The following is a 12,450-nucleotide window of genomic DNA, read 5'->3' on the forward strand; positions in this document are numbered from 1 at the left end:
GGGAGGAGTGGCTGATATCCGAGGGGGTCCTGCTGCCATCCAGAGGGACCTTCACAGGCTGAAGTAATGGGCTGACAGGAACCTCATGAAGTTCAACAAGGAGAAGTATGATGTCCTGCACCTGGGGAGGAACAACCCCAGGCACTAATATCTGTTGGAGGCCACACAGCAAGGAAGCATCTTTGCAGAAAACTACTTGGGTGTCCCGGTGGATCCCAAGTTGAACATGAGCCAGCAGTGGGCCCCTGCTGCAAAGAATGCATGCTGGGCTGCATTAGGCAAAGGATTGCCAGCAGGCTGAGGGAGGCGATCCCCTCTATGCAGCACTGGTGAGGCTACACCATTGAGTACTTGACTGGAGCACCTCTCCTATGAGGAAGAGCTGAGAGCTGGGGCTGTTCAGCCTGAAGAAGAGGCGGGTCTGGGGGATCTTATCCATATATATAAATAATTGAGAGTGCAAAGAGGATGCAATCAGTCTTCCCAGTGGTGCCCAGTGACAGGACCAGAGGCAATGGGCACAAACTGAAACACAGGAGGCTCCATCTGAACAGCAGGAAACACTTTTCTACTGTGAGAGTGACAGAGCACTGGCACAGGCTGCTCAGAGAGGTGTTGGCCTCTATCCCTGATGATATTTAAAAGCCACCTGGACATGGTCCTGGGCAGCTGGCTCTCGGTGGCCCAGCTTAAGCGGGCCAGTTGGACTTGATACCTCCGGAGGTTCCTTCCCACCTCAGCCCCTCTGTGATACCACAACAAAAAGGACCATCTTCCAGGAATTTCCCCATGCCTAAGACTCTGAAAGACTGAAACTCCTCCGTGTCATGAACATAGGCCTGGGCAACCAGGGAATGGCCCTTGTTTTCCACACACTTACTGCCACCCCGCCGCGGGGCCCAGGACCGCTCTTTCCTCAGGGCTGGCCACCAGGCGGGCCTTCACGGCCAGCGCTGAGCTCCGTGGCCCCCAGCACAGTACCCACTGCCTCTTAATCCCCTTGGGTCTCACAGAGAATCCCCAGGCACTACGGCACACAGCGCGGCCCAGCTTCCCGCCCCCGCCCGCCGGTCCCCGCCGCCGCAGCCCAGCCCAACCCGGCCCGTCACCGCCCCCGCCCGCCGGTCCCCGCCGCCGCCTCACTGCGCCCGTCCCTGCGTGCGCATGCGCGCCGCTCGTAGCACGGCGGAGACGCAGTGCCCACCGCGGGGGGGGCGCCGCAAGGAGCTGGCTCCGGCTTCGTCCCGCCCCAGCAGCGGTCCCGCCCCGCCGCGCCCCGCCCCGGAAGCGTTTCTAGGTGACGGCCGCCCCGGCCCGTCTGCGGCTGAGCGGGCACTGCTATGGAGCACATCCGCACCACCAAGGTACCCCGGCCTCGGCCTCACCGCACCGGCTGGGGCGGCGCTTCGGGAGGGGCGGTGGGCAACAGGCGAGTGGTGGTGTGCTACTGCCGCGCCGGTAACGGCGGGGAGGGCCTGTTGGGCCCGTTGGGCCCGGCTGCTCCCCGCCCCGCCGCTGTCAGCTGTGGGCCGGGGCGTTGTTCTCCTGCCATTTTGTGGCTGGTGCCTTCCCGCGGGGGCTGCGGGCCTGCCCGTGCCTCTCGGGGTGTCCCTGGGCCCAAGGGGGCCGCCGGCGGCGGGGGTGCCAGGCTCAGGCGCCCCGGGCCCGGCCGCTCCCGGAGGCCTCTGGGTCGGGCCCTCTCCGAGCCCGGGGGCTGGGAAGGGTAAAAACGGCCGTGGGGAGCTGGGTGCCGGCTACCCCCGTGGCGCCCTGCTGGGGTGAACCGCCTCCTTAATAAGGGGTAGGCGCTAAAAAGTCTTCTGGTGTGACAATGGTCGTAATGCGGGGTAGGGAATAGAAGCAGCCAGCTGGGAGGGGATTGCAGTTGGGTTTTGCGCTCTGGATGCGGTTGCCTGCAGTTCTTTCCAGCTTTACAGGCAAATCAGTTGTGAAAACAATGCTGCTTCCCCGCCCCCCTCCCCCCCCCCCCAAAGGCTGGTGTGTGTTGTTAGGAATGCAGGCTATCGGTATGCGTGCCATGTGTTAGCCTATTCAAAAAAATAAGCTAAGCTGCAGTTGACGCTTTAGAATGTTCTGATTTGCTTCTATTTTTAGTTTGTCCTTCCTCTATAATGAAAATGTAAAAAAAGTCTTTTTTGTAAATAAGCTTGAAGTAAGTTTTTAAGTTGCAGCTCTTCTAGAATTACATTTCTAGTAGTATTTTTCTCATCTTGCTCATCAGCCCTGGCTGCAACAGCTGCTGAAAAGACAACCCCTCTCTGTTGGGTCCTGGAACTTGTCAAGTGATTAGTTCCTTAATCTGATAGTCTTGGCTCTAAACTAGATTTAGATACGTGTGGATAAAAGGAGTGGTTGTATTTCAGCTCCAAATAGTAGGTTTATAACCAATAATCATGTGAAGGGACAGGCTTTTAATTTTTTGGCTCATATTTAATTTAATAGCTCATATAAATTTTATATAAAGTGTGTATAGTTAATTTTATTTTTCAGATATATTTGCATGTGTATGTATGAAATAAGAGGAAGGGCTCTGATGAAGCTACTATAGATGGCACTTCGGTTTACTGGATGGAATAATCTTGCACCAGGCTGACAGATTGGAGATAAGGTTTCTTTATCAGCCTATTTACTTTTAAACCTGAAACTCCTTGTTTGGGAACTGAATATTGTATTGCTACAGTCCATAGCTAATTTCAGAACAAAAAGTAGACAAAAACCAAAGTGTCTTGATGACCTGAGTAGCTGTTTAAGTTTCAAACCTGAAATTGAGGCTAGAAAGAATACAGGTGACTGACTTTGCATCTGCAAGTGATTGTGTTTCTCCATGTTGTTGGGCCCCTGCTGGGGAAAATACTTCATGTAGCTATATAAATGAAGAGACAAACAAGCTCTGAACACAATTTATAAGATACAAGACTTACTACATCAAGCAATTTTTTTATAATTAATGTAAACCAACTTATTGTAAAATTTCATGGCTAGAAATAGATGAAGTTTTTGGTGATAATTATGAGGCTTGCTTAGCTTTTTGTAAGCTGTTGGCTTATTGAATATCCAGGTGGATTGAAATACATACGTGCTAGTTGGTAATAATTGAGTATTACACTTACAGAAAGCAAGAAAACTAAAGCATAGCCTGCACTGTGGGTCTTAAGTTCTGTGCACGTGCAGGTTCAAGTTGGAACTTATTCCAGCTGTGCTGAGACATACCTACTTTTTTTCCAATCTGACAGCACCTCATGGCTTTTTTCAACTTGTTTTACTAAAGTAATAGTTAAATAAGCTTGAAGTAAGTGTGGTCTTGCACAAATTAGCTGCTGTGCAAGGAAGTTGTCATCCCTAGGAGAAGATGGTGAAATAGGTTTTAGTCCTCAAATTTCAGTTTGCTGGAAATGTTGAAGTTAAAATTGTCTTAGAACTGTCAGCACAGCTACCTGAAATTAAGTTTAGCTTTTCGTGGAATTAAACTGTCCAAGAGGCTTATGTTGAATAAAGAAGCGAGGTCAACTTAAAAATCACTGCTGTCTGAAAATTTCGTACTGAAGTAGTAACAAACGATAAAAACAAGTTCACAATATGTGGTGGTAAAATTTTCCAATGAAGCTGTAAAACTATGGTGTCCTTAAAAATGTTTTAAAGGAAAACATAGTAAAAAGACTGGAATTTCTTTAGTCAAATCTTTCTTTCAGTGAAAATACAGATGGGTTTTCTACTGGAGATGGAAAGTTTTGCTTAGCTTGACTGCTAAATCCTAATTTATGTTAGCAAGCCTGAGACTTACATAGGGAAGGGAAAATGCCATTTAATTTCAGGAAATGTCATACAAAATTGTAATAAAGGCATCTTGGAATCATACACTGTAACTGGTTTTGTTTTAGATTAATTGTTCTAATTTAATCACTCATCTTTTTTAACGCAAGACTTCAGAAGTATAGTTTCAGCCTTACTTTCTGTTCTAACTTGTCTCCTATATTGAAACGTTTCTTTGGGGTTTATTGCCTATAATCTGTAACTCCTAATCCCGATAAACTGTTTGGTGATGCTTTGACTGTACTCTATATTACTGAGGTAGCTGTTCAGATTTCTGCGGGTTTAAAAACTCACTGATTTGTTAGTGGTAGCTACCGTCAGAATTATCACTTCTGACTACCTAAATGGTCTTTGTTTACAGACACGATAAAAACTTAATAGCAGTCTTAAATCTCTTAATCTTGTGAACCCATTCTCTTAAAAATGATTGACTTTTTTCCATAACTAAGGATTTGCCAAACTTCATGATTAAAAAGGAGAAGAAAAAAAAAAAAAAGTCTATCTACCTGAATACCTGTTAAAGCTGGTTTGGGTCAAGTTTAAATGAACATGTCATCTGTGGAAGGTCAATCTAAATTACATTTCAGTTGTCTTTAAGGAAGGTATCTAGAACTTAGCTTTCAGAATTCTGGAAGACTTCACCACCTAAGAGGAAGTTGGAGCACTAATGCCTGTCCTCATCTCGCATAGAAATACAGCTTTGAGAATAGCTGCTTTGTTATGTGGAGGAGAAAGGAACTTTGCATGTCAGGATTTTGTGGGTTGTTTTACGGTAACACAGCTGGAGCAGTTTCTGTGCACTTCACAATTTGCTGGAGAGATGCAGTGCCAGGTACCTGAGGAGTTACCGCTACAGAAGTGCCCAAAATGAATTCTGGGTTTTGGCTGTGCTATATTGATTTATGTGACTCTGTATCTGAGCACTGATACTTTGCTGGTTACAGCATAACATATTTTGAGGTACTGATGTGTGTAGCTTCTTTTTTTTTTTTTCTTTCTAAACTAAAATCTAGATTATTATAGTAGCATGGGCTTTTAGTAGGTATTTGCATTTCGTCTGTTTCTGTTTTTCTTTGTATGCATTAATTTGCTTTTCTAACTTTCAAAAACAAAATTAGGCCTTGCTAGATTGTAAGAAATTTATAAGAAATAGCTGAATTGAAAAGACAAATTTTCAGTGTTTTATATGTGCTTTTAGTAGATAAAAAAAGTTTGTAAATATGGATTAAAATGCTTAACATCAGCACAGTAGATGTGGGCTCTCCGAGTCGCCTCATCTGAGCACTGGTCTTGCTGGTGTGCAAGTTTTTGGAGTTCTGCAATACATTAAACAGCAGTAGCAGCAAGCCTCAAGAATAAGACCTTTAACTTGGCATTAGGTAGTGCTGCTGAGAAAGAGGAATGCATGGAGATAAGCCATTCTCCATGCTCCTTTTCTGTATGACACGCAAAAAATCATGTAACATTTGCTTCAAATGAAGCAAACTGGAGCCTGTGAACTTATAATCAGCAGATAAGACGCAGGCTATCTAGAAATTGCTTTCTTTTGAAATGTTTTCCATAGTATTGAGATAACAATGTTGATGGAATACCAGGAGGAGAGGTTTACCCTTGCAAGACTCAGGCTTGAAATATCTGCTTCAAACGCCTGCACAGTCCTTGAATTTCTAGGAAATTGTTATAATTATTAGTGTAATACTTTCATTTCATTAGTACTTATTTTGACTGTGAGGCAAGGTAATGATGATCTAGATTTTTAAAGCTGAGGATGATATGAAAGTCAGTAGATACCTAAAATTGAAGTCAGGAGGACTTAATCTTTGTGGCTCTGAGTCTGCAGACAGCCAACAAAGCATGTTGCTGAGATCAGCTGTTAATTTGGTGCTGGCATCTCAATACCAGGAAATTGTTAGTGTTTGCTCTATTTTGGGGAAGCAGTCTAAAAGCTTAATAATTGTTTTAAATTATTTCTTTAAAAACTTGATGTCCTGGTCTCTTTTACTAGTAAGTAACCATAGTGATTATAATGTGGAGTAAGTACTCTGTTGAGCTTAGCACTGTGCCTTCATTATGCACTTCTGTATTGAAACAGGGTATTTTAACTAGCTAGTTTTCTCAAAGATTATGTGACCGTTATTGTGTTCATAATAGTTTGGCCTGAATAGCCTTATGTATGCTGTGTTATGCTTTCTACCATTTTCGGAATTACTGCACAGACTGACAGTGCTTTTGCAAAATTAGGGTTTTGTTTCCTGCAAAAATTAGATTTTGTTCCCACTCCCCTTTTCTTACAGGTGGAGCAAGTGAAATTACTGGATAGGTTCAGCACGAGCAATAAGTCACTGACGGGAACTCTATACCTTACAGCAACTCATCTGTTATTCATAGATTCAAGCCAGAGAGAGACGTGGGTAAGGATAATGAATGCTTATGGCTCAGAAACACAGGTTCTCATGCATTTGTTCTTCCTGATCTAAGATGAACACTTTTGTAAATGAATTCAACCTAAGTTATAAGTTATTCCCCACACTCTCCTTCTTCATGGCGTCATAATAACTTAGTGATTTGCAGATTGTATTCTTGCATGACACTGCTGCATTTTTGACATCAGGTAATGTTGAAAATGTTCAAGCTGCTGTATTTTTTTCTGTAGCTTTCATTTGTGCTCGGGAGTGAATGCATGGTGGTTTTCTTTAAATAACTGACTTGCACCACAATTCAGAGGCAGGAGTGGGAGACTGCTGGATAGTTTTAAGCATCAGGTTTAAAATTTCAGCGTTAACTTACCTTGTATTTAGATCCTGCTTAGGTTAAATGAGACAGCAAAATCTGAAGATCTAGGCTTTGGTGAAATAGTGATGATCCCATGCCCTATTTTTTTTTCTTTTTTTTGAGTGGTAAGCAGCTGTTTCTTCCCAAGTGTTCATCTCCACAATGAAAGGAACTGCAGTTTCTTGGAGACCAGTTGTACAATCAAAGTTGGCTAGTACAGTAATTACCATTAGTTTTTCTATTCTTTGCCACATGGTGGCACACATGTGGACATCAAGTTCTGGCTTCCACTGCAGCCTGGCTACCTGACAAAGTTAGTGTCTCCAGGATGAAATCTCATTTCCCTAGGTATGGTTAATTTTTTTTCTATAGGGGTGTTTTTGTAGATGACCCTTAATTCTGGTTATCTGACTAGTTGCCTCACAGTACTTCCAAGAAAAGTTAATTTTCCATGGTTTGTTCGTGGAAACAATATACAACTTTGTACAAAGCAAGCTGTTATCCTTTTGAACAAAATGGATTATTGGGGAGAACATGATTCAGAAGCACTACTTGTCTCCCTGTGCACTACCTTAAAAGGCTTAATTTGGGCGAAGTTGAACCTATATTCTAAGTATTGCATTTCTGTGATGATAATGCAAGTACCAAATATAATTATGATGATGTCCCCAAGATATATTCTCTTTGTAAATGCATTTTTGGCAGTGTAGTTTTCAAATGCATGTCCAATTCTGATCAATATTGAAGAGGAGATGATTGCTTCAGTAAGGTAATGGAAATTCTATCGAGAACATCTTGTTCGGTTGAGGTAATGTTTCTGTGGCTTTCTTCCCATGGCTGAACAGCTGTTACTTTCCCATGTATCTTCCTGAATCTTGTGCAGATTTGCTGCACAGATAAATATATGGAGGACTTTTATATATCCATTGTTTTGACAGTCTTCTGTTAAAGTGGCTGAAAGGCATGTAGCCGAGACTGTCATGTCTATATAACCCTATGGGTAATACAGGAAGTGGTTTTTCTAATATTTTGTTTGTTCTGTAGATGTTAAATACTGGAATTGTAAAGTCTTCAGCATCTTCTGTATCTCTTCTTATTCTTTAAGTGGCTTTGCCTGACATGCTCTATTTTGTCTGAAAATTTTGAAGTGTGTTCCTGTAGATTCTTAAAAAGATATCCTGTTTGGACCTTCATTAGATGTAAGCTTGTCAGTTAGCAAAGTTATAGAAGAGTACTGAACAACCACAGTGGAGTTCTACTTCTCACTTTTTCATCTAGAAGGCTATTTACTGTTCCTCACAAACACCTCAAAATATGAGGGAAGAGAATAATTAAATATTGACTAATCAAAGTATCCTGACCAAAATGCCAGTCTTGGATCTCTTGTAAATTTATTTCTTTTTATAACTAAATTATTTACAAAATTACTCAAAATCCCTGTTCAATGTTGATTAATGTCTTACCTGTTCTTATAAATAGTATGGTGTTCTTGTTTCTCAGCAGTGTGCTTACGCTGTGAGGTTTTTCTGTGCCGTAGATTCTACATCATCACATCGCTGCAGTAGAAAAACTTCCCTTGACTACTTCTGGCTGCCCGCTTGTCATCCAGTGCAAGAACTTCAGGATAGTTCATTTTGTCGTTCCCAGAGAGAGGGATTGTCATGACATCTACAACTCTTTGCTTCAGCTGTCAAGAACAGGTAATATAAAAGACATTGCAGTATATGCCTGGATAACGAGTTGATGGGAGTGGAAAACAAAAAATCCATGGCTTTTTTACATAACACACATATGAAAAGTCTCTTAAATGGATTTGGTGTGTAAAAAATTTTAATGATTAAGTATTAATTTGCCTACAAATTCAGATGATGTGCTGTCTGGCTCTTGTAGGTCACCAACAGAATATGAGACTTCTAGGGTTTTTTTCTTTTTTGCATTTCTAGTGTTATCTCTGAAATTGTGAGTATAAATGCGTATAGTCTTTCAATTGGTATGTTCCCTAGATAAAATGCTACTAAGCAAATATTAATTTGTTACTGGTTTTGTGCAGTTTCAGAAAATAAAGCAGAAGTTTTGACGCTGAAATAGCACTACCAGTTCAACTTCAGAAGACTTCTGTCACCTAGTATTTCTTTTGCATTTTCTGCTTTGTGTTTAGAACAACATAAAATGTTGTCATCTGTGATAAGTGAAGAGTGTATTAGGAAAACCAAAATAGTTTGACATCTTTTTTGCTTTAAAAGATGTTTTAAAATTTAGTGCTTTTAAAAAGTCAGTATATGTAAACTTCTTGACTCCAGAAATGGTGAGTTTTTAGCTCTTGTGAAGTTGCCTAATAATTCTGGCTCTTGCCCTGTTTAGTTTTATCAGTCTTTTTGTGACCTCTGTATTCCCTCATGACTTTAGAAGTGTCCCTGCTGAAATAGGTCAAGCACGCTCAAGAAAGCTGTCATAACCTACCTTCAAATAACTGACACAATTACAGACACTTAACTGTATGATAGTTGCAGGATAAATATTTCAATTGTCAGGTACCTATTTAGGCTTTCTTCTGGCAATCTTAAAGCCTGAAACTTTCTCTGTAATTTGAGCGATTTCAAGACTTGTCGACTACCTTTCTCCATTCAGACCTTTCTTGGGACAACTTATTACATAGTCGTATTCTTTACCTTATAGCAAAATATGAAGAACTGTACGCTTTCTCCTATAATCCAAAACAAAATGAAGCTGAGCAAGTCAAAGGTTGGCAGCTTATTGATCTAGCGGAAGAATATAAGAGAATGGGAGTGCCAAATGCTAACTGGCAATTGTCTGATGCAAATCGTGATTATAAGGTAAGTGTTGTAATGAAAACATGCTCTGCATCTGTTTCTGCTTTATCCTCTGACTCTAGTACTACAGAAAACAGCCTAATACTATGAAATCACTTGGCTTGCAGCATAAGCAAGAACTTGCAGGTGGAGAGTTAACTCCTTAACCAGTATGCAATCTCATGGCTTTCTAACTGAGGCTTTTTCCAATGCCTCATTGAAAAAGTATGTGTGCATGGATGCATGTGTTCTTTGAGATTGTTTCTAGAGTATTCTTACTTGTTTGAAACCCAACACCAGCAATTCTGGTGCTCTGCAGCTTTCTTAGCTCTCTTAACTGAGAAGTTTTCTACTTTAGCATTTGCAGTGTCGGCTGTGGGAGACAACGGTGGTGGTGCAACTGATTCCCAGATAAGATTTCATCTTGCTTTTGTAGCCTGCAAATACAAAAAATGAGGGAAATGTGATGTAAATAAAATATTGAAATTTTTCTTGGTGTTTTTGCACAAGAGTTGCAACCTTGAGGTGAATGCTGGTATGGCAGTGCTTGCTCATATAACTTGGTTATTAATTTGTACTACGTTATCCATGGCCTGTCTCCTGAGATACTTATGTGAATATAGAGAAACATGTTGGTGTTTGTCTTCTCTCTTCTTTCACCTAACATATCTCAAATTGGATGCGATAAAACTCGTATAGGCTTTGTGCCTTGTACACAAAAATAATGTTATGTATCTGTATTTCAGATTTGTGAAACCTATCCTAGAGAACTTTATGTTCCCAGAACTGCAAGCAAGCCCATAATTGTTGGTAGCTCCAAGTTCAGAAGCAAAGGAAGATTTCCAGTGTTGTCATATTATCATAAAAATAAAGAGGTATAGTGTCTTTTCAGCACACTTGCATTAAGATAATTTCTCTGCAATTGGCTGTAGTTCAGGGTAGGTAAGGAGATAGTGACTTGTACGATAATGGTATAACTCATGATAACCTTAAATACAGCTGACACTAGTGGTGTCTAACAGGATGCTGAATTAAGGATTTGTTTTAAACTGGCTTAGCTTAAGTAATCAGTTGAATCTCTTAAAGTTTTCAGTAGCTGACCTTCAGTTATCTTAAGATAACTTTCCATCAAGTGATCTGTCTTCCTTGATAGATCAAGAATAAAATGTTAGGTCAAAATGAGGGTTAAAAACCAAAAAAAAAATCACCAAAAGAATAGAACTGGCTCCTTAAGGAGGAATTTGCAAGGTAAAAAGAACTAGAAGATGAGAAATAAGATTTGCAAGGTTTGGTAGGGTGGTGTGAAGCAGCATCTGCCTGCCTTGGCTAGTGGGTATCTTTGAAGGGAGAGAAGGATTGTCACTTTGCTGAATTAAAGAATTTATGAAGGATGAGTGTTAAGCTACTAGATCCATTTGGAGATAATTACTGTTTGGAAGATGCACCTGATTACCTTCTGAAACATGATATGTTACTGAAAATGACATGATGAAAATTATATTAGATGATAGCATGTTGTACTTGCAGTAGCAAACCCAATTGTGATTTATGTCATACCAAGAGAGCAACTTGCTTTCCTGAGGCGTATTTTTTTCCAGCCTGTGGGTTTTTTTTGAATTTCTATACTTGGGGAAAGTTCACTATATAAACTGGTACCTTGCCCATATAGATGAACCTGATCAGATTTTTATAAACCTTTAGATTTAAGTTGTAGGTACCGTGTTTGAAGGTCTGCAAGTGATGTACTTAAAAAGTTGGAACACCTAAACGTTTTTCAGTTAAGTGCTGTCATCTGCCAAAGGAAACAATTTGTTTCAGTGTCTTTTTAGAATTCTGCAAAGCATTTCAGATACAGGGATTGAACAGATGCTAATTTGTTCTTTGTTTTCTGTGGTAGGCTGCAATTTGCAGGTGCAGTCAACCTCTCTCAGGTTTCAGTGCCAGGTGCCTGGAAGATGAACACATGTTGCAAGCCATCAGTAAAGCAAATCCTTTAAATCGCTACATGTATGTCATGGACACCAGGCCAAAGGTATGTATTTCAGGTTCTACAGACTAGCCTCTCTGCCTGAATGTTAGAATACAGGCCTACGGTGTAATCTTGAAGGGGAAAAAAATGTTAAATATTGTTCTGTCACAGGCAAAAGTGTTCTTCAGAGGTAAGGTTAGGCCTTTGTATTCAGATATTTGATTACTTGCTTTCTTAAAGAAGCTGAAACCCTCTCAGGACTGAGCTAGAATTCACTGAATATGCTAGTGAACTTTTGGGGAGATGTGTTTAAAAAAATACTTAAAACAGAGTTAAGTGAATATTTGAGTGGGATCCAAGTCATTGTAACTGTTTGAAATTAAACTTGTGAAATGGTGAGCTGCGTTGGGCTTTCTTTTAGAATAGGAAGGAGTATTGTATTCTGTGAAAACTGCTATTGCTGTCTGTCTTAGCCAGGAATTAGTAGGAGAAATTCTGTTGTAGCATTCAGAGGTCATCATAGAATCCTAGAATGGTTTAGGTTGGAAAGGACCTTCAAGATCACCTAGTCCCACCCCCCTGCCATGGGCAGGGACACCTCCCACCAGACCAGGCTGCTCAAAGCCCAACCAGCCTGGCCTTGAGCGCTACCAGGGATGGGGCAGCCACAGCTTCTTTGGGCAGCCTGTGCCAGGACCTCACCACCATGCTTGGTCACTGTCTAATTAAATTGAATTATGTTGGAGTTTTGACCCATGGTGGAATGTGTGGGTTAACTTTCACTCTTTAAACTCATCTGAATTTAAATTGGTTTTAATTTCACTCAAATCTCTGAACACAGGAGCTGGAAAATGAGAATGTAAAGTGAAAATCCTACACTGCAGGCTCTGTACTGATTTTGAGAGGATTCAACAGTAGGTTAGTTTGACAGACCAAAGCTGAGCCAGCTGGGGGGTGTGGGTTTGTAGTTGTAATTTTTATAGCTGCAGCAATTTATTAGGTTCTTACCCTCAAAACTGACATTTTTAGGATGTCTGGAAAGTGCGTGCATGGTTAAGTCTGGGTCTT

At 41.2% G+C, this 12,450-nt stretch overlaps 1 protein-coding gene across 1 annotated transcript in view; it reads left to right on the forward strand.

Moving 5' to 3' along the window:
* The first annotated feature begins 1,268 nt into the window (after positions 1–1,268).
* MTMR6 (myotubularin related protein 6) overlaps positions 1,269–12,450 on the forward strand; it is a 28,496-nt gene continuing 17,314 nt past the window's right edge. Inside the window, exons 1-6 of the mRNA XM_040583580.1 lie at positions 1,269–1,364; positions 6,126–6,242; positions 8,141–8,303; positions 9,280–9,437; positions 10,160–10,288; positions 11,311–11,445. Of these exons, the coding sequence (XP_040439514.1) occupies positions 1,341–1,364; positions 6,126–6,242; positions 8,141–8,303; positions 9,280–9,437; positions 10,160–10,288; positions 11,311–11,445 (726 nt within the window). The 5' untranslated portion in view covers positions 1,269–1,340. The remainder of the gene's footprint in view (positions 1,365–6,125; positions 6,243–8,140; positions 8,304–9,279; positions 9,438–10,159; positions 10,289–11,310; positions 11,446–12,450) is intronic.

This window comes from Falco naumanni, chromosome 2 (genome assembly GCF_017639655.2).
Source record: "Falco naumanni isolate bFalNau1 chromosome 2, bFalNau1.pat, whole genome shotgun sequence".
NCBI lineage: Eukaryota > Metazoa > Chordata > Aves > Falconiformes > Falconidae > Falco > Falco naumanni.